This window comes from Sphaerodactylus townsendi, linkage group LG04 (assembly GCF_021028975.2).
Source record: "Sphaerodactylus townsendi isolate TG3544 linkage group LG04, MPM_Stown_v2.3, whole genome shotgun sequence".
NCBI classification, from domain to species: domain Eukaryota; kingdom Metazoa; phylum Chordata; class Lepidosauria; order Squamata; family Sphaerodactylidae; genus Sphaerodactylus; species Sphaerodactylus townsendi.
The window spans coordinates 141,578,858-141,599,254 of record NC_059428.1 but is presented as its reverse complement, the minus strand read 5'-3'; the positions used below and the strand labels follow the sequence as shown (position 1 = coordinate 141,599,254).

General features: G+C 47.2%; 1 protein-coding gene across 1 annotated transcript in view; it reads left to right on the top strand.

Moving 5' to 3' along the window:
- The window catches only part of SLC5A10 (solute carrier family 5 member 10), a 132,244-nt gene extending 112,260 nt beyond the window's left edge, over positions 1-19,984 (top strand). Inside the window, exons 12-15 of the mRNA XM_048494819.1 lie at positions 9,861-10,029; positions 15,451-15,666; positions 18,202-18,229; positions 19,386-19,984. Of these exons, the coding sequence (XP_048350776.1) occupies positions 9,861-10,029; positions 15,451-15,666; positions 18,202-18,229; positions 19,386-19,519 (547 nt within the window). The 3' untranslated portion in view covers positions 19,520-19,984. The remainder of the gene's footprint in view (positions 1-9,860; positions 10,030-15,450; positions 15,667-18,201; positions 18,230-19,385) is intronic.
- Positions 19,985-20,397: the final 413 nt, after the last annotated feature.

Below are 20,397 nucleotides of genomic sequence, written 5' to 3'. Positions count from 1 at the left end.
CGCGCGCTGATAGTCACGCGCAGCAAAGGGCAGCAAAGGTACGTGGGGAAACGCCTTCTGTTCCTTCTTACTTAACTGTCTGTGGAATGGGTTGACTCCTCGCTACTTAACATTGGGAGGAGAAGTGCCAAGCGGCGTAATGGGAGCATTCAAATGGTCAGGCGAAAGTGAAGCCTATCAGTTACTGCTTGAGGATGGAATTTGACACAACAGGGCAAAAGAGAGCTAACACCCTTTGTGGCTCAGTTCAGACAGTGGGTCACACTGGAGTAAGACCCTGATTTGGGCGCAAGCTGTCGACACGCCCCTGTGTGCGTTTCTCTCTTTGTGCGGATCCGGAAGTGAAATTTCTCATTTTGGTCAGTCGCTGATTCGTGAGGCCCGTTTGCAAGTTACAGTGAATGTGTGTACAATCTGTGTATGGTTGTTCTTTGTATGTGCATCGAGTAATTCTCGGGTTACATTTAACCCGTGCACAATTTGTGACACAAACCACACTTTTGTCCAGGTACCAGTCTGCAGTTCCATATGTAAAGTGATTGCAGGTAAACTTTTTCTTGCGAACGGATGTACACATGAATCGATGTTCACTGTAATATGGGAAGGGGGGTAACTGTAACATTCAGATGTAGTTTGCATTCAACAATATGGTGGTGTTGCAAGAGCCAGCGTGGTGTAGTGGTTAAGAGAAGGTGGATTCTAATCTGGAGAACCGGGTTTGATTCCCCACTCCTCCACCTAAGTGGCAGAGGCTTATCTGGTGAACCAGATGTGTTTCCAAACTCCTACATTCCTGCTGGGTGACCTGGGGCTAGTCACAGTTCTTGGGAACTTTCTCAGCCCCATCTACCTCACAAGATGTCTGTTGTGGAGAGAGGAAGAGAAAATGAGCTTGTAAGCCACCTTGAGACTCCTTACAGGAGGGAGAAGTGGGGTATAAATCTAAACTCCTCCTCCTCCTCCTCTTCTTCTTCTTGTAACAAACCATATTCATTCTGTTTACAGAAAGAAAACCTTAAGCACTGTGGCACTGTGGATATCTTTCCTATGCCAGCAAAATGCTTTTAGAAAATAGGTGGGGCCAGTTTAAATTCTTACCTGGCTTCTGATGTCTGTTGGATAGCTGCTTGGCTGCATATTTAAATATCCATAGTGATGCTTTTAATTGCTTTCCTATTGAATTTTTGAAAATTCTTCTTCTTCTTCTTCTTCTTCTTCTTCTTCTTCTTCTTCTTCTTCTTCTTCTTCTTCTTCTTCTTCTTCTTCTTCTTCTTCTTCTTCTTCTTCTTCTTCTTCTTCTTCTTCTTCTTCTTCTTCTTCTTCTTCTATGCATTTGGGTAATGCCTACCCCACTGCCCACTGTAATAATGCTAAATATGACCCAAAACAAAGACTCCCTGGCCAATTCTCATTGAGGTTGCAGGAACTTTGCCGTGCATAATCGTCCAGACTTTATCACAACTTTGTCTTAAGTTTTTAAAAGTACCTTTGTTCACTTCAGGCAAAAGAAACTTTAAACATGCTCAGAAGCTCACTGCGCTGGAAATATATATGTCGCAAAAGAAGGGGGCTTTTCTCTCTGTCTGGCCCAGATTAACCTGGGATGGATCAGCACGAATAATGGGGTTGTGTGGATAGCATTTGTCTAAAGCAACAAACGGGGTAATAGTGATGAGTGGAAACAGTGGCGTATCGCTACAAAACAGCACCTAGGGCTTGCCCTGGGCAGTACACCTAGCCTACTGCCAAACCCCAAACTTCCCCAGGCCCCAAATTCCCGCCACTGCCGACACCACTCCCCCAGACCCCCTCTCCCCACAAATCTTTTCCTTCTCCCAAGCGGTGCCAGCTGGCAACACACTGGGGGTGGGATTAACCCCAGTGCCATGCAGAGGAGAAAAAGGTTTGTTGGGGCGGGGTTGCTGGCGTGGCAAGTTTAGCGGCAGGAGGTTAGTGATGGGTTCAGGCAAGAGCTGGGGTTGGGGGGCAAACATGCACCCCCATGACCCAGGCGAATGGTGCCTGGGTCATCTGCCCCCTCTGTCCCCCTGATAGGCCAGAGGGTGGGAAATAAGTACACAGGTAGGTAGGTAGGTAGGTAGGTAGGTAGGTAGGTAGGTAGGTAGGTAGGTAGGTAGGTAGGTAGGTAGGTAGGTAGAATGGAGGAAAAGCAAACGGAAGCAAAATGCAGTCATTTTATAAAGTTATTTTCTGTGGTTTGCTCGCCTGAGCAGCAGTGGCGTAGTGGTTAAGAGCAGGTGCACTCTAATCTGGAGAACTGGGTTTGATTCCCTGCTCTGCCACTTGAGCTGTGGAAGTTTATCTGGTGAACTAGATTAGCTTGTGCACTCCAGCACATGCCAGCTGGGTGACCTTGGGCTAGTCACAGTTCTTCTGAGCTCTCTCAGCCCCACCCGCCTCACAGGGTGTTTGTTGTGAGGGGAGAAGGAAAAGGAGAGTGTAAACTCTTTGAGTCTTCTAACAAGAGAGAAAAAGGGGATGTTTCGTTTCCTCTTTGGATATCGATTGCGTAACATTCATCATGATTAAGCGCTGCAGACAAGGACGAGATATTTTAGAAATGGGTGAATGGGTGACTCACCTGAAGAGTGTCAGATGAGCCAGCAGTAGGGAGGATGCCTGTAATCACCCAAGGGGAGACCGCGTGTTGGAAGGAACCGCAGGAAGACAGGCCGAACAATAGCTGAGCTCGATAGTTTCTACCACAGCTGGCCCCAGATATTTTGGTAGGCAAGGCATTATGCTGAGACAAAGGGTTGTGCCCCTACACTGTTCAGATGATTTCTTTTATTGAAAAACAGTTTCAGGAAACAGCATTTAATCAGACTCCTTTCGCACATGCAGCATAATGCACTTCCAATCCACTTTCAATCCACTTTGCAGCTGGATTTTACTGTGCGGAAAAGCAAAATCCACTTTCAAACAGTTGTGAAAGTGGATTGAAAGTGCATTCTTCTGCATGTGTGGAAGGGACCTTATTCTTATATTGTCACACCTAAAATTTGGCACCAAAGCATATACCACCTCACATAACACCACCCCCATGGTAACAGTTTCCATGGGAGGAATGGTACCCCTCCAGTCTCACAGGAAGGAAACAGCCCAGTCTTCACTAGGTGAAAACAACCCACACTCCTCAGTGCGGAAAAGCTGGCAGTGTCTAACAAGCAGATTTGACTGTGCCTGGAAAATGAAACCAGGAAATGAAGAAGAGCTAGCTGTCCCAGGGAGGGAGGGAGGATCCCTCGTCCCACTGGGGAGACATGGCAGGATTGGCCAGAACTGGACAGATCGTGACAGGTTGCCAACTCCAGGTTGGGAAATACCTGGAGATTTTGGGGGTGAAGACTGAGAAGGACAGGGGTTGGAGAGCGGACACGTGACAGCGAGTGTAATGCCAGAGAGTCCACCTTACAAAGTGGCTGTTTCCCAAAGTTGAACTAATCTCCATCATGAGGGCATCAGGTGCAATCCCAGGAGATCTCCAGCCACCACCTGGAGGTTGGCACCCTACTGAGACAACATGGTTGAGAGACAGCACGGTGTAGTGGTTAAGAGCAGGTGGATTCTAATCTGGAGAGCCGGGTTGGATTCCCTACTCCTCCACCTGAGTGGCAGAGGCTTATCTGGTGAACCAGATGTGTTTCCACACTCCTACATTCCTGCTGGGTGACCTTGGGCTAGTCGCAGTTCTCTCAGAACTCTCTCAACCCCAGCTGCCTCACCAGGTGTCTGTTATGGGGAGAGGAAGGGAAAGGAGCTTGTAAGCCACCTCGAGTCTCCTTACAGGAGAGAAAGGGGGGATATAAATCTAAGGGTGTTTTCCCACTTACCAGTAGCTGCGCGCTACTGTATGGAAGTAGCGCAGGGTTCCCCGGCACTCCCCACTACAGGGGTGGTGACAACGCAGCCGCCCCGACGCTGCCGCTGTCATGCCCCCTCAGCGCGCGTCATTCCTGGCACTCTTCCAAACGGCGCCTTTTGATGACCTTGCGCAGAGCGGGGGGTTGTGGGGAAGCCCGCGCGCGCGCCAGAAATGATGCGCGCTGAGAGCAGCATGTGGCATAGGGGGGTCATGGCAAGTGGGGAAACGCCCTAACTCTTCTCCTTCTCCTCCTTTTCCTTTTCCTTCTCCTTCTCCTCCTCCTCCTCCTCCAGTGTGATGAATGAAGATGCAGTTTTATTTCTAAGGTTGTCTGTCAAATGTTCTAGCCTTTAGCCGGAAAACATCCAAGTTACTGAAATCAACAATCCATCCTCAAAATATTAAAACACCGTGAAAAAGGTGGACTCTACTTTCGCTTTGGAAAATGGACTCTAAGACATTATACCCCATTGAAGTCCCTCCTCTCCCCAAACTCCTCCCACCTCAAGCCCCACTCCCAAATCTCCAGGTGTTTCCCAGCCCAGAACTGGCAACCCTATCGTGGTGATATATCTATAAGGAAACTACCAGTTCTTTTAAAAACTAACCACCATTTCCCCGTCCCAGTTCTTTCCCAATTCCTCAGCAGCCTCCGCCCACCCCAGTCCACAGAAATCTTTCCATTTTATTAAAAAACCATCAATACTAGACCGTGCCAACATGATGTTATAACAATAGGTGTAAAAGGGTCTCTGAATTCCCAGCTTCCATTTAAAAATAAAAGTACGTCTCTAGCATCTTCAGTGGCAGAGCTGCACAGTTGCCCTTATATCTCCACAAGGAAAGGAGATTAAGACTTTGTAATGAAAAACGAACACTGGGAATTCCAAGAACCTGTTACACATATTGTTGCAATGATACACCGATATAGTGGTGCTCTGTTGTTAATTTTTAAAAACAAAAAGCCTCCGAGAATGGTGGGGGAGGAAATGACTGCAGTGAGAACAGGGTTGGGGAAACTGGCCGTTGGTAGCTTACGGGACCCTAACCAGAACATCACATCATCGGGGGTGGGGGGGGGGGGAGCATTTGCAGTACAGAGGGAACTTATTTGGCAAATATATATATATGAATCAATACCCTTAATGTTAAAGAGTTTTAACTGTTTGGTGGTACTGTGAAAGTCCTTTCAACTTCTGATGGGACCGTTCAAACCCTCTTTGAAGCCAGCAACTGATAAGCTATTTTATCTCCAAGGCCAGAGGTGGGATCCAGCAGGTTCTCACAGGTTCCCGAGAGTAGGTTACTAATTATTTGTGTGTGCCAAGAGGGGGTTACTAATTGGTGATTTTGCCACGTCATTTTTGCCTTAGTTACGCCCCTCCTCTCAGCAGTAGCACGCAGTACTTGAAGCAGTCTAGCAGGAGGTGCACCGGCGTGCGTGGCAGCCTGTTCCTGTGTGTATTCGTTTCCCACCCAAGGACCGGTGCAGCGGCTGCGTCCTTGCCACAGCCCTGCCCAGGAATGCCCCGCCCCCGGATTGCCCGGCCCCGCCCCGCCCAGCCCCATTGGTGCTACGCCACAGTTTGAATCCCACCCCCATGGGAACCTGTTACTAAAATTTTTGGATCCCACCACTGTCCAAGGCTATTTACACCGACTGGTGTTTTGTGAGACTTTCCCCCCTTTTTTCATCCACCTGGCAAAGTGTTGCTAAATTGCCTTTTTGATCTGTCAGTGTGGGGCGCTGCTCTTTTTCTCTGCCAAACACCTGCCCAAGTAAGATAGGTGCTTAAGACCTTTAGACACCCTAAGCACGGAAAAGATTATGGTACTCCCCTATACTGTATATGTAATTCAACATTAAAACAATAGTAAACCCCATTTATAATAAGCCCTAAATATAAATTCTAATGAACAAATGTTATTATGTGAAACAAATACATGATTTGCTATTATTTGAAACAAAACTTCTATTATTCCATTACTTTCTGGCCTGGAAGATACGTGGCATTTTAACTCACCCGAATCCAAGATGCGAAATAATGGTGACTGTTGCTGACTGATAACTTTATTTATGCTACAAAAAAGTTTTCGCCTGCATTATTTACATTGCAAAGTCTTTGATCGTATCTTCAAAATTAACCTGCTTTAATACCTAGCAGAGATAAGGAGGGGGAAAACCCTCTATGGGGCCCTTTTTACTTGAGGCCGGGAGCACAAGCTCATTTAGTTGAATGGTTAATGCAGGGCTGATGGTTGCCAGTCCCCAGGTGAGACCTGGATGAAATGGCAGCTTTGAAGGGGAAAGTGTATCGCAGCCTGTGAGCATCCTTAAAATTTGGACACAGCATGATGGGCACAGCCGCGCAATGGCTGCCATAGAATGGCTGCCGCAGGAGTCAGAGCCAGCCACAAAATGGCCGCTGCGTCGTACCTGTGGCCATGCCATGGACGTAGGTAAGGGGGGGGGGTTCTCGGGTTTGAACCCCCCCATTCATGTCCGAAGCTCCGCCCCTCCATTTGTGGGTTTAAAAAAAATTTTTAGTGCTTTTTTTGGTTTTTGGCCTGCAGGGGGCGCATTGTTTGGGCTAGCAGCACCAAACTTTCAGGGATTGTTTTGGGGACTCTCCTGATGATGCTACCCAGGTTTGGTGAGGTTTGGTTCAGGGGGTCCAAAGTTATGGACTCCCAAAGGGGGTGCCCCCATCCTCCATTGTTTCCAATGGGAGCTAATAGAAGATGGGGGCTACACCTTTGAGGGTCCATAACTTTGGCCCCCCTGAACCAAACTTCACCAAACCTGGCCATGCCCTGAAGACCGTTGTGTTGTAGAGGCAGGGGCTACCAAAGCAGCGCTTTTGAAAAATCTGCACTGCCAATCAGAGCTCCAATGGCCAATAATCCCATCTGGCCCCATGCGCTTTCTGAAAACATGTCAGCTGCCCGGAAGGACGCCGTGCTGGGAAACCCTGCTCTATGGTATGCCATAGATTCTGGTTGAAATTCCTCAGGAAATCTGTCCCTCCTCAGGCACTGCTTCCAAAGAGTCACCATGTTTCCAGGCCAGCATTGGTGACCCTGGCTAGGTAGTGCCCTTTTTTTGCCTTTATGGCTGATCTGGTTTTATTCCTTCCGAGAAAGATTAAAGCATCTAAAGCCAAGACAGATGTAAGGTTTTAAGAGCCAGCGCGGCAGTTTCCTCATCCCTCCCCCTTTGTGAGAGCCACAATTTGCAACCCAAATGTGCATTCCAGCATGTCAAATTTTGGATCAGTCTTCCCAGCTTCCCCTCCCAGCATGCATTAGGTAGATGAATTGGCACAATTACTCCTTTGCATATTTATCCTCCCCGAAAACACACACCTACACGCCTCCCCGATGTTTAAGAAACAGTTGTAAACCACTCTGCAGATTGGGGAATGGGGAAAAGGGAGTCAGTGACAGTCCGGTCACAGTCCAATACGTCCTGTTCACGGCTGCTATCATGCCCCAGCTTTCAGACCGGAGTGCCCCACAAGGGCCCATTGCTCCTAAATGCACAGTGCTTTGAAACTACCCACTTCTCTAGTATAGCCACGGTCATACTCGGCTGCCGCCTTTGCTGTTCCTTCTGGCTGGGATTCAGCCCCGCAGCATAATTCCAGCCGTTTCTGTTCTTCGCGTCGAAAGAGAAATCACGCTGTCATTTCCCGGGCGAGCGGCGATCTTCTCGTGCAACGTTACAACAGGCCTTTCAGACTGAGAAAGGAAATAAAATAGTCACAAGAACTTGGTTTGCTAAAATTGTCCTCCCTAGGAAGATTAAAGAGAACCAGGGGGTTCTTTTATTTAATTAAACAGATTGGGCTTGGCCCGGGGTGTAAATAAATAGTTATCAAACAGGCATGCCTCAACCTGTTTCTTCTTGTTCACTTTCCCTCCGCCCTGTTGTTGATGCTGCGACGTTGTTCAAGTGTTCTTTCGGAGGACGTTAGATTCAGTGTGGGTGACGGCCTTCTCCTTGGACGGTGCCTTCCCAGAAATTCTTAGTGGCCTACAGTGGGAGAGTATTAAGTCGTCTGTCCCGGGTTTATGGATCATTTGCCCCATCGGCTACCAGGTCTGCTTGCATCACTCAGGAGTCAAGTGTCGAGCGAGTTCGGCCCGCAGAAACGCGTTTTACATCTTAATCCTTTCCCCAGAAAATTGGGAAATCACCTCGGTGTGTTGTGCCCTTGGGTCCGTTCCAAGCGATGTTCAAGGTGCGGATTAAGAGTGCATGCCGTGGCGGCACAACCCGACGCAATTTGTTGGGAGGTTTTGTAAACTTGGTATATCCTTCTCTGCTTTCCCTTGGGCGGAGACTGAGGGCAGATTCCTAATGCGCGGCAGATGGACGTGCTTCCCGACAGATGCGGCAGGGAAAAAATCTTGTCTGATCCGCACAACAGGAGCTGCGAAGTGCTTGTTTTTCTAGACTATTTCTACAAAGCTTCCGTAGGCCCAGTGTGTTACTGCATGGTGTATGGTTTAAAATGTCAGAAGTGTTTGGACAGGGTACTCCCCTTTACAACTCCCCCAACGGTGGGGTGTGTAAGCCAAGACTCTTCCCGCGACACATCTTTTCGGGCGTTACATAAACTTTGGAAGTGGCAGCGATACCTGCTTAGCTGGATTTGAGATCCCAATAAATGTGCGAGCGTGCTACCGTCTGGAGAATAGGCTTGGGTTTTTACCTGCTGTCCCCATGAATCCCTTTAGGGCCGAACGAAATGTTGTGATGGAGAACAGACCTTATAACACATTTGTTGGGGTGACGGCTCTGGAGAGATTTTTAATTTTTGAAAAAGATCTTTCTCCCCTGTGCTGTTTGCTTACTGAAAGTCAGCCCCTGGGTTGGTTTGAGCCCAGGGGGAGGAGAAAAAGAAGGGTTGCCTGTCTTTTTCTTTTACCTGTCTCTCCCCCCCCCCTTTACTGGGTTTAAAAGCAATCTAGGAGGTCTAATTTCAATCATGAGAGCCATGCGGGGAAAATAACCGAATCCTTCCTTTCCAGACAGGAAGGGCCCTGCGACAAGGCAAGTTGACATCACTTCCTCTTGTGTGGTTCTTGTTTCTTTCAGCAAAATTAGCGTGTAACTTCCTGATGGATGGATTGGTTGGATTTGTCTGAAGCACGACGATTCCACCCAGTGGTGGGATTCAAATAATTTAACAACCGGTTTCGGTGGTGGGATTTAAATAATTTAACAACCGGTTGTTTACAAGCACCATTTTAACAACCGGTTCTGCCGAAGTGGTGCGAACCGGCTGAATCCCACCACTGTTCCCACTTCTCAACTGCAGCTCTCCATCTGGCTGAGAACTTTTTTGGAGTGTTTTTTTTTGCAACCTGTTTATGTGTGGATGTGTCGTCATTATAGTGCTGAAAAACAAAGCATATAACTATCATCAGATTAAAAAAAACCTCAGGAGTGCTGATTAACCAATCGTGTAATTAGAAGCCAAGATAGATAACAGCTTTCATGCCAGGCGCATGATAAACATCGAAGACCAGTGCCAGGCGAAGGGATACGCCGCAGACCTGTGTATAACCCTTCCCTGATGGCCAGGTTCTTCTGGCAGCATATGCAGGTTTTCCAGAATTACCTTAATGGGTCAGGTAGGTTCCTGTGGGAGAGGAACAGCCCTTTGGGTAGTTTGGAACTTTAACTCCAAACCAACACTCTGTAAACAAGACTGCTAACCAGCGAAGGTAAGCAAGGAGTGACCAACTGAGGCTGGATCATATTCAAGCGCCTACTGATCCAATTAGGCAAACTTTCTTATCAGCACAGAGAACCCTGCTACCTATGATGTATCTCTCAGGGTACAGTTGACAAACTCAAGCAAATGAGCCAAGCTGCATTTTGCTGGGCAGTTATCGGCATTGTTTGCAAATGGTCTGAATTTTGTTCCTAAAACACTTCTGCATCTTGCACTGGCCCTTGTAGGATAGTCACAGTCTTCTTGGTGGTTGTGAGTGTGGTCTGGATTCCAATCCTGCAGAACTCCAACAGCGGCCAACTGTACATCTACATCCAGTCCGTTACCAGCTACCTCGCGCCGCCTGTCACAGCCGTCTTCCTGCTGGCAGTTTTCTGGAAGCGGGCCAACGAGCAGGTAAACCCAGTGTGGGGGCCCAGCTGGCAAACAGCAGCATTCTGGTTTTTTTGACATTCCCCAGACTGGGGTTGGATAACTGAGACTGATTCAGATAATTTAAGCTAGATAATTTAACTCCAGGTAGCATCACACGTTAGCCCACCTGGCTGCCCTGTAGCCCTGTGATGTTACCTGGCTATATATCCAGGTAGCATCACAGGTTAGCCCACTTAGAGTGATTCCCCACTGGCAGAGTCGACCTAGTTTCTACCTAGATTCGTCACAGCAACTCCCCACTGTCGCTGAGTTGGACCTGGTTTCATTTCAGTTCTGGCCCCCTCAGAACAGGAATTTCTGATTCCAGTTATGAAGTACAGCTTTTCCCCCAAAACTAGGTTGAACTCAGTTGTAAGATACAGTGGGGAATCGTCAGGGGCGACTCTCCTGTTCAGCCAATCAAGATATGTGTTTTGGGCATGTGCAGAACAGGAGAGTCACGGCGGTGAAAAGCGCGCTTTAAAAAAAACTGCTGTTATTGTTGAAGCTACGATGATGCGATCACATGACTCCCCCTTCAGCCAATCAAGATGTGTGTTTTGAGCATGCGCACAACTGAAGAGTCATGGCGATAAAAGCGCTTTTTAAATTGTATTATTTTGTTTTATTTTATTTATTTTATACTTTGTTGTGTTTTTGAAGCTTTGAAAATCCTTCTATGGTCTTCTATACCTTGAACTGACGTATCTGCGTTTTGGTGCCAATTCTACGTAGCTGCAACGTATAAAAACTAAAAAAAATACACATGCTCACGTTTCCTGCCGTAAAACGTGAGCCAATCAGAAACGAGGAGCGAAAGTGGTTCCACAGATGATCCCACCCTCTTAGCTCGGTACAAGATGGAACTGAGTTGAATTCTGTTGCTGTTGCTCCAAGTTAAAGGAACCGGATCGAACCTAGGTAGACTCTGCAGTGGGGAATCACCCTTAGCCACCCTGAAGCCCTGTGATGCTACCTGGTTATATATCCAGGTAGCATCACAGGTTAGCCCTGTTGTGGGACCACACACCATATCTCTATTGGGCCACTTCTGCCTACTGGCTACCTGAGCGGACCCACGATTTAAGCACTTGGGGGAAAATTCAAATGTATTTATTTATTTACAATATTTATGCCTTTCTCGCTGAGATTCAAGGCCGATTACGCAGAGTGAATCATTAGACGGGACTTTCCGCAAACAAAGCCACTGGATTAGGGCTGTAGACGTCTGGAACCACCTAGGATCAAATCAGATCAAAGTTATTGTTATGGTCGATGGCCAGATCAGAACAGCTAGTCAAGTTTAAAACGATGTCTCAGGAAAACATACCTCCTTTGGGATCAGTATATGTACCAAAAAGGATTGGCTAAAAATCCCTGCATGAGCTGGGAACAAGCAAAATAAATTTATTTATACACCGCTGATTAATAATCAAGAGTTTTCAATGAAAATCTGCTAAAACGGTTAGCAAAGTGCTTTTCTTAAAAACCTTTATTCATAGTATCAAGAGGCCTCCTAGTTTTTCCCGTATTTAGGCAGCAGCGTACAAAATCGAGCCACTCTGCATGTTGTTAGGTGGTTCTCACCTGAACGGAGAAAATCAAGTTTAGTTTTATTTGACGCCTAGAATGCTAAACGACAGAATTGCAGCGAAGCATAAATATTAACATTGACGCCAAAAAAAAATCACACTTGTTTATAAATTTAAAGTGTTTACACCCTGTCTTTCCAAAGCCGCATTCAAGGCAGCTTACACAATACAATAAAATGCCATCATACAACAATAAAACCCAGTGCAACACCATAAAATATAATACAGTCATACCATATCTTCAAAGAAATCAAGGCTACAACAAAATACACCTATAAAATCTGAATCACTGCTTGCTAAAATCTAGATGTTAGAAGCTGTTTGAAATAAAAATGTCATCACCTGATGTCAGAAAGAGAGCGTGGAAGGAGCCTTCCGTAGGAAAAGCATTCCAAATTCTGGGTGCTCTCCTGGGTCCCTTACAGGTGGGATGGGCCCTTCTTGGGATGATCTCAGTGAACGGGCAGGTTTATATGGGAATAGGTAGTCCTTCAGGTAATGTGCCCCAGTGTCATAGTAAGATCTTACTCATAGCAAGTTGTGTACAATAGAATAGACAGCAGGCCCAAGACCCCTTCCGCACATGCAGAATAATACGCTTTCAATCCACTTCCACAATTGTTTGCAAGTGTATTTTGGTATTCCACACAGTAAAATCCAGCTGCAAAGTGCATTGAAAATGCATTATTCTGCATGTGCGGAAGGGCCCTCAGATTCCCACCTTCTTGTGTTTTTATTTCCCCCTGCACCCTTCATTTTGCATATATATATTTGTGCTGACTCTTCGTGGGTTGGGACTCAACTTGAACCGAACATTTCTTCTGGCTACCCATTTTCTGTCGCAGAGGGGAGAACAAGCGGTTTATTTAATATATATATAAAAAGGGCAGAATAGCAGTTAACAAAGTTGTCGTTTTTGTGCGACCATAGTCCAATTAAAACGCAGTCCAGTAGTGCCTTAAGGCATGCCAAAAATTTATTCCTGGACTCACTTCATCAGATGTATTGGAGCGTTCATCCACAGCAGATGTTACAAGTCAGACAAGGTTACCTGACTCTCATTAAGTAAAGAACTTGGAAAGGGTAGTCTGTTTGTAGCCAAGCAATGAAGTGGCGCCTTTAAGGCTAACCACGTTCATCCCAACATAAACCTTGCGTGAATCGGTGCTTTCCGATTGTGGCACATTGGCTGCGAACGCTTGGCTTCTAGAAATTAAAAACATTCCAAAAGGGAACATGTGAGGCATACTACATTTCCGACTAGCGTCATCTATCCCAAGGTCCACAACCTTTCTGAGCCAGGGGGCACCTTTTGAATTCTGACACAGGGTGGTGAGCGCAACCCCAAAATGGCTGCCATGGGAGGCAGAACCAGCCACAAAATGGCTGCCAGAAGAGGCGGAACCATATTCAGAGGGGTTAATTAAAAATGCACTGGAAAAGAACTGTGAGAGAAAACAGAACAGCCAATGCGACAGTTGCCATATTGTTTTGATCTGCATAGCAAATCAGAAGCCCTTATGGGCAAGAGCCCCACCTGGCCCCACCCATTTTCTAAAAACATTTGGTGGGCACCCATGGGCGCCAAGTTGGGGATCACGTCTATTCTCTCAGAACAGATCTTTGGAGTCCTGAGTATGAAGAAGAAGGTTGGATTTATATCCCCCCTTTCTCTCCTGTAAGGAGATTCAAAGGGGCTGACAATCTCCTTTTGCTTCTCCCCTCACAACAAACACCCTGTGAGATAGGTGGGGCTGAGAGAGCTCAGAAGAACTGTGACTAGCCCAAGGTCACCCAGCTGGCGTGTGCCGGAGTGCACAGGCTAATCTGAATTCCCCAGATAAGCCTCCACAGCTCAGGCGGCAGAGCACGGAATCAAACCTGGTTCCTCCAGATTAGAGTACACCTACTCTTAACCACTACACCACTTCCTCAGCACCAAGACCCTTTCTGACCATTCGGAGAGGTGTTTCTAAACCTGCGTTCACATATTCTCAGTCTGACCTGTGATCCTTCTGAAATGTCAGAACGGGTAGCCATATTACTGGTAGCTTATTGTAGCAAGATAAAACAAGAGGTCCAGTGGCACTTCACAGGTGGTGGCAGCCGATCTGTAGAAGGCACGAATGAAGCTGGCCCAGCTCATTCCAAATGGTCTACTCTAAGGGGTTAATTAGGTTCAGGAAAAAGGCATTAGAGGGGAAACGGGGGTCTTCTCCACTCTTGCCGCCTCTTGTCAGCAAAGTCAGTTTATTGAGGAATTACAGTGAGATCTCCAGGTTTATATCAGTCTCATGAATAACATCAGAAGACCCCAGCTGGATCACACCCATGGCCAACCAGTTCTTCTGGAGGACCAACAGCAGGGCATAGAGATCGAGGCCTTCCTCTGATAAGAACCTCAGAAGAGCCTTTGTCCAGGAACAGGGCTGCCTCCCTGCACCAGTCAGCCTGTTCCACCTTTATCCTTGTCACAGACACCCACCCAGGGATCCTGGAACACCCTGCAATCGGCAGCCCCACCCTTGGGTTTATCAACAGGAGCAGGGACCTCCAAGGAAGCCAGGAGCTGGGAGAAACTTCAGAGAAATGGCAGGAGACCCTGGGCAACAAGAGCCAGGGAAAGGGGGCAGATAGCACAGCCCTAGCCAAATTGCAATTAGCCCACTGCAGCCTTAGAGAATGATGCTGGCACAGCCCCAGCCAGGCTGCAATCTAGAAGGAGGGCCAGGAAAGCTGAAGAGTCAGTCCTTGGCCAACAGGGCACGAGTGACAGCTCACCAGCTACTAGGAGGCTGGAGCAGGGATCCCCTAGAAGGGAGGAAACCTCCTGAGAAAGATAAAAGGGAATGTCTGACCAAAGTAAAGAGCTTATGAACAGAAGCCAGAGTCATGCCTTGTTTGATCCAAAAGGATAGCCGAGCCCCTACTAGGCCAAGGTGGCCTACACTGCAGGGGGGCTGACAGAGGGGACACTCAAAGCCTTGCTGGATCAGACCAGTGAGGGTTGATCTAGTCCAGTGGTGGCGAACCTATGGCACGGGTGCCAGAGGTGGCAGAGCCCTCTCTGTGGGCATGCGCAAACAGAGTCCCCCCCCCCCCCACACACACACATCTAGGCTGGCCTGGGCCGCTGGGCTCGATTATTAGCATTAATCCTAAGACCTAGTTTTGGAGAAGCAGTATAGGTAACCCTGTTAAGCGCTGTTAAACCCCACTGATTTTCATGCGAAGAACTAAAGCGCGATCCTTTACCTGGGAGTAATCTCGGTTGCTGGCAAAGGGGCTTGCTTCTGAGTAAACCCTCCTAGGGTCGTGATTCACCCGTTGGAAGAGTTGCACAGTTGCTTCAAAGCAAAGCCACCGACTACCACCAAGCTTACTCCCAAGTAACGCACTCCTCGGAGCCAACCGTTTTTTCTAAGCTAAAACCTCAGAATTCAGGTTAAATAGCCGGGTTGGCACTTTGCGATAAATAAGTGGGTTTTGGGTTGCAATTTGGGCACTCGGTCTCGAAAAGGTTCGCCATCACTCATCCATCATCCAGTCTCACACAGAGACCAACCAATTCCTCTGGAAGGTCAACAACAGGACATGAAGGTGCCTCCTGGTTGACTGCCTCTGAACATGGAAGTTCGCCACTAGTAGCCACTGATGGACCCTGTCCTCCGCAGGTCTGCCTCTAGCCCCCTTTGAAAGGTGTCTAAACCTGTGCCCATTACTGCACCCTTTGGCAGGCAATTCCACATTTCAATCAGTCATCCTCTAAAGAAGTATTTTCTTCAGTGTGTCTCAACTTCTCTCTCTTCAGGGGGCTTTCTGGGGCCTGATGGTGGGGATGGTGGTGGGCGTGACCCGGATGGCCTTGGACTTCGCGCACCCCAAACCTCGCTGCGGCACCCCAGACGACCGCCCGTTCCTCGTGAAAGACGTCCACTACCTTCACTTTGCCGCCCTGCTGTGCCTGGTGTCTGCCGTCGTGGTGGTCGGAATCAGTTTGCTGACCGGACCTCCAACCAAGTCCCAGGTGATCAAGGAAAGCCAGAGCTTGAGCTGAGCTTTGAAGCACTTGAGACCCCACAAAAACCAGAGAAAGTAGAAGAGCTACCAGCCTCCAGGCCGCACATGTGGAGGAGAGGGGAGTCAAACTCAGTTCTCCAGATCAGAGTCCACCTGCTCTAACCACTATACTATGCTGGCTCTCAATAGGGGAATTTGATGGCCTTGGATACAGAGTCCTTACAGAATCAGAGTGGTGTAGTGGTTGCAGCAAGCCAACTGATGGTAGAAAGTGCCATCAAGTCACAACCTATCATGACCCCTGTAGGGTTTTCAAGGCATGAGGTGGTTTGCCATTGTCTGCCTCTGCCTCTTGACTTCTCTGGTGGTCTCCCATTCTCGGGAATCAGGATAAAGGCAAAAGACAGGAGTAGTTTGCTGCCATTTACCTGCCTCTGCATAGCAACTCTTGACTTCTCTAGGTTTCCATCCCAGCAAGTACAAGCCAGGGTAGACCCTTCTTAGTTTCTGAGATCTGACAATGTCAGGATAACCTGGGCCATCCAGGTCAAGGCAAGAGACAGAGGTAGTTTGCCATTGCCTGCCTCTGCATAGCAACTCTTGACTTCTCTGGGGGTTTCCCATCCAAGTGCTAACCCATTCAAGTACTAGCCCGGCTTACCTTCTGAGATCTGACAACATCAGGATAGCCTAGGTCATTCAGGCCAAGATAAGAGACAGAGATGGTTTTGCAGAGCACACCCTCTGCATAGCAGCTCTTCGGCTTCTCTGGGGGTTTCCCATCCAAGTGCTAACCCATTCAAGTACTAGCCCGGCTTACCTTCTGAGATCTGACAACATCAGGATAGCCTAGGTCATTCAGGCCAAGATAAGAGACAGAGATGGTTTGCCATTGCCTGCCTCTGCATAGCAACTCTTGACTTCTCTGGGGGTTTCCCATCCAAGTGCTAACCCATTCAAGTACTAGCCCGGCTTACCTTCTGAGATCTGACAACATCAGGATAGCCTAGGTCATTCAGGCCAAGATAAGAGACAGAGGTGGTTTGCCATTGCCTGCCTCTGCATAGCAACTCTTGACTCCTCTGGGGGTTTCCCATTCAAGTGCTAACCCATTCAAGTACTAGCCCGGCTTACTTTCTGAGATCTGACAACATCAGGATAGCCTAGGTCATACAGGCCAAGATAAGAGACAGAGGTGGTTTGCCATTGCTGGTCTCTGCATATCAACTCCAAGCCCCACCTGGAGGTGAATCAACCATAATGAAAGTGGGATAGATTGCTCAAAGGTCAGCAATCCAAACAAGCACCTGTATGGCCTTTTGTACCAGTATTTCTAATATTCAATAAACACTAAAACAATGAGAAATAAGCTTTTTAGACTGTGTTGTACTTAACATAAACAATATGTACGCGCTGGCTTATTCATGCGCGATAATTTAAACCAAATCCAAATCCAAAACCTTTATTAGGCATAAAACTGGAGTGTGTCATGAATTCCAAATACAATAAAAAGATCATTATTGCACAACTTGCAGTACACAGAGTAAAAATGTAGCAACAGCTTCAGAGATTTCAGCATTAGAGTTATTTTGAAGCTCAGCCATTTTTATCTTATCAGAAAGGAGCATAAATCCTGTTGGTAATACAGTTCTCAAATCAGTTGTGATGTTGTTGTATTTTGGACAGTGAAGCAGAATATGAGAAAGTGAATCAGTTGTATTAGGACAAAAACGACAGCAACGCTCATTTTGTGGGATATTAGAGAAGCGACCTTGAAGATGTACTGACGGAAAAGAGTTACACCTTGCTCTAGTCATGACCCATCTGCAATTGTAATTAACAAGATGTTCCAGGTATATAGCAGGGCTAGATTTCTGAGGGATAATCCCAAATAATAATTTACACAAAGATAATTTACACAAAGATTCCTAAACCAAAGATTACAAGTAGGTTTCATTCCCCTCACTTTGTAATGTTAGTATATTGTTTCTGAAATATGTTTTGACAATAATTATTTCTTCATCATTATTTCTTAATATTGCACAGGATAACGGGCCACCGTGAAGGTTTCACGAAGTCATTCAGCAACCAGGGAATGCCGGCCCATGTGCCTATTGTTCTTGTCAGTTTGTTCCGTGAGCCTTTCGTCGAGGGACTATTTGATTTAGGAATCTTTGCGTGAATTATCACACAGTTATAGGCCTGTGTACATATTGTTTACGTTGTTAAGTTTAACACAGTATAAAAGCTTATTTCTAACTGTTTAAACTTTAAGTGTTTATTGAATATTGGAGGTGTTCGTACGATTGTACCATTAGCCATACAGGCACTTGTTTGGATGGTTAACCCACCAGGAAGCGGGCAACCCACTAAATTTGCCATGCGATGCTATGCCATCTACAGAAGTTTCGGGCACAGGGACATGGTATCGTGTGCGCCACAATGCCACTTGTGGGGAATCCTGGGAAGTGACATAGGGTTGCTCTAGGAATACCAGAAACTCTCTGGCAAAACCATAGATAAGGTTCTTCCTTTTCTGCAGATCGAAAACATGACCTGGTGGACGCTTCGTTCAGAGCGATGCCCATCTTCTCCTTCCCCTTCAGCGCCCGAATCACTACCCAAGAATGGCTTCTCCAGGACAGCGGAAGAGGGTAGGCTGAATAATTTAATGGAAGTGACAGTCACTCCCGGGGGCAGGAACTGTGCATGCTGGGGCAGGTCTCCGATGGCTGCCCCTTGGAATATGGAGGTAGATTTTGCCCAGAGACTAACACTTCTTCTGCTCTTTGGAGCCCTGTGGGTCTTAGGGTGATTAGGATGCTGTGCCAAATACACGGGGTCTAGCTTGTGTCTGCCCCGCCCACACGATCACACGAAGAAGGTCTGCGTCACAGAGCTCCAAGCTACCGTAAAAGCAGAAATGTGAAGAAGTATAAGAAATAAAAGATGTCAAGGGAATTCAGAATCTCTGGAAGTGGCTTGTCCGATTAAACCCTTAATCCCACTTACCTGGGGTGGCCAGCCCTAAGCATTAAAGAATTGGGAGCATGGTGGCCAGTGATGGATTTAGAGCATCGTACAAGAATCTCAGAGGTCCGCCATAGAGTCTTCACTGTGCCAAGGAAACTCTCTCTGGATGCCGCTGGCCCAGTTCCATACTCTCTGCCTACCTTTCGAGGTTGTTGTGAAGATAAGATGGAGACGCAGAGAATACTTTAAGCTGGTTCAGGTCCCTGTTGTGAATAAAGAAGAGTTTGGATTTATATCCCCCCTTTCTCTCCTGCAAGGAGACTCAAAGGGGCTTACAAAAACTCCTTGCCCTTCCCCGCTCACAACAAACACCCTGTGAAGTAGGTGGGGCTGAGAGAGCTCAGGAAAACAAAAACACTACGCCACTGCTTCTCTCTAAAGGCAATGCATACATGACGAATAGCATCATATCATATATCAGACTAGGCCAAAGCTCCATTTAGTCCAGCATCCTGTTTCCAACAGTGTCTTCTCAAATTCATCTGAGTTGGAGTATGACATTTTATGGTTTGACCTCAGCAAGAGCTATGGAAATAGACTACTCCTGTACCTGGAAGCGCCAGTTAGCTATCGCAGTAACTAGATAGATCTACGCTCCACAATGATTGTCTTTTAAAAGGTCTCCCTCATGTGCTACCTTCTTTTTTTCTTCTGAGACAGAGTCCCGAGAAGGACAGACATGGAGCCCCCCAGTTGTCAAATCAGAAATCCCCGCTGGGAAGACCTTCGAGGACCGTGCGCCATCTCTCTTCTGGTCTCGAGTCTGTTCCGTCAACGCCATTCTTTTGCTCTGCGTGAATGTATTTTTCTACGCTTATTTTGCTTAAGGGTAGCATTGGGTAAGGACGACAGGAAAATTGGGGCGGGGAGCAGTGTATAAAAGACAGAACCACCCTCTGATGTTTGTGTGCGTTTAATAATACGTTTAATAGTACGTTTCAACTTTTTGCATTCATTCAGGGGGGAAAATGTTACAGGACGTTCGATTAGGAATGTTAGCGATCTCTGCCTGGGATAGATTGTTGCTTACGTTACAATCATGAGGACTATAAACTTTATTGAACTATGAACTGAAAACTGGAAGAATTGGCTGTCCCAATCAGCAGGCTGGGTCCTCCTTTGCCCAGGTGACCAGAAACCTCTTCTGAACAGCTCAGATTTACCTGAGAGGTGACGTGGGGTATAATGGAGCTTGCAATATTGGCTATGCTTCGTTCTGGCAATCGAAGTCTAAATGCTCATTGCAGGTGGTTGGAATTGATGGCCCTTGGGGTCTCTTCCAACTCTATGATTCCGTGATTCCATGATGCTGTTTCATAATAAAGAAATCAACTGGAACCAGAGTCTTGTTATTGAGCAGTCCAGGGTGTGGCAAGACGCTCGGTGTAGGAAATTCCAAAACCACAGGGTTCTGCCTTTCTCGACCAGACGGTTTCTTTAGGAAGGTGCCTTGGTGGATGTACTGCATCTGAGAAAACTTTACAAGCTTCCAATCTGAGCAGGCCTTGGTTGCATCACCAGGAGCAGGAGGCAGACGCCAGCAGCTTCCAGAACTTCCCCCTGCCATGGGTGCCCTGCGGAAGGAGCGATGGCCCATTATCTTAAGCTTGCAAAACACAGGAGGAGCCCGGCTGATTTGGCGGAGGATCAGAGGCGATGAACCGCTGCTCCTGACCAAGAAGGGGGACGTTTTAATAGCCGTGAT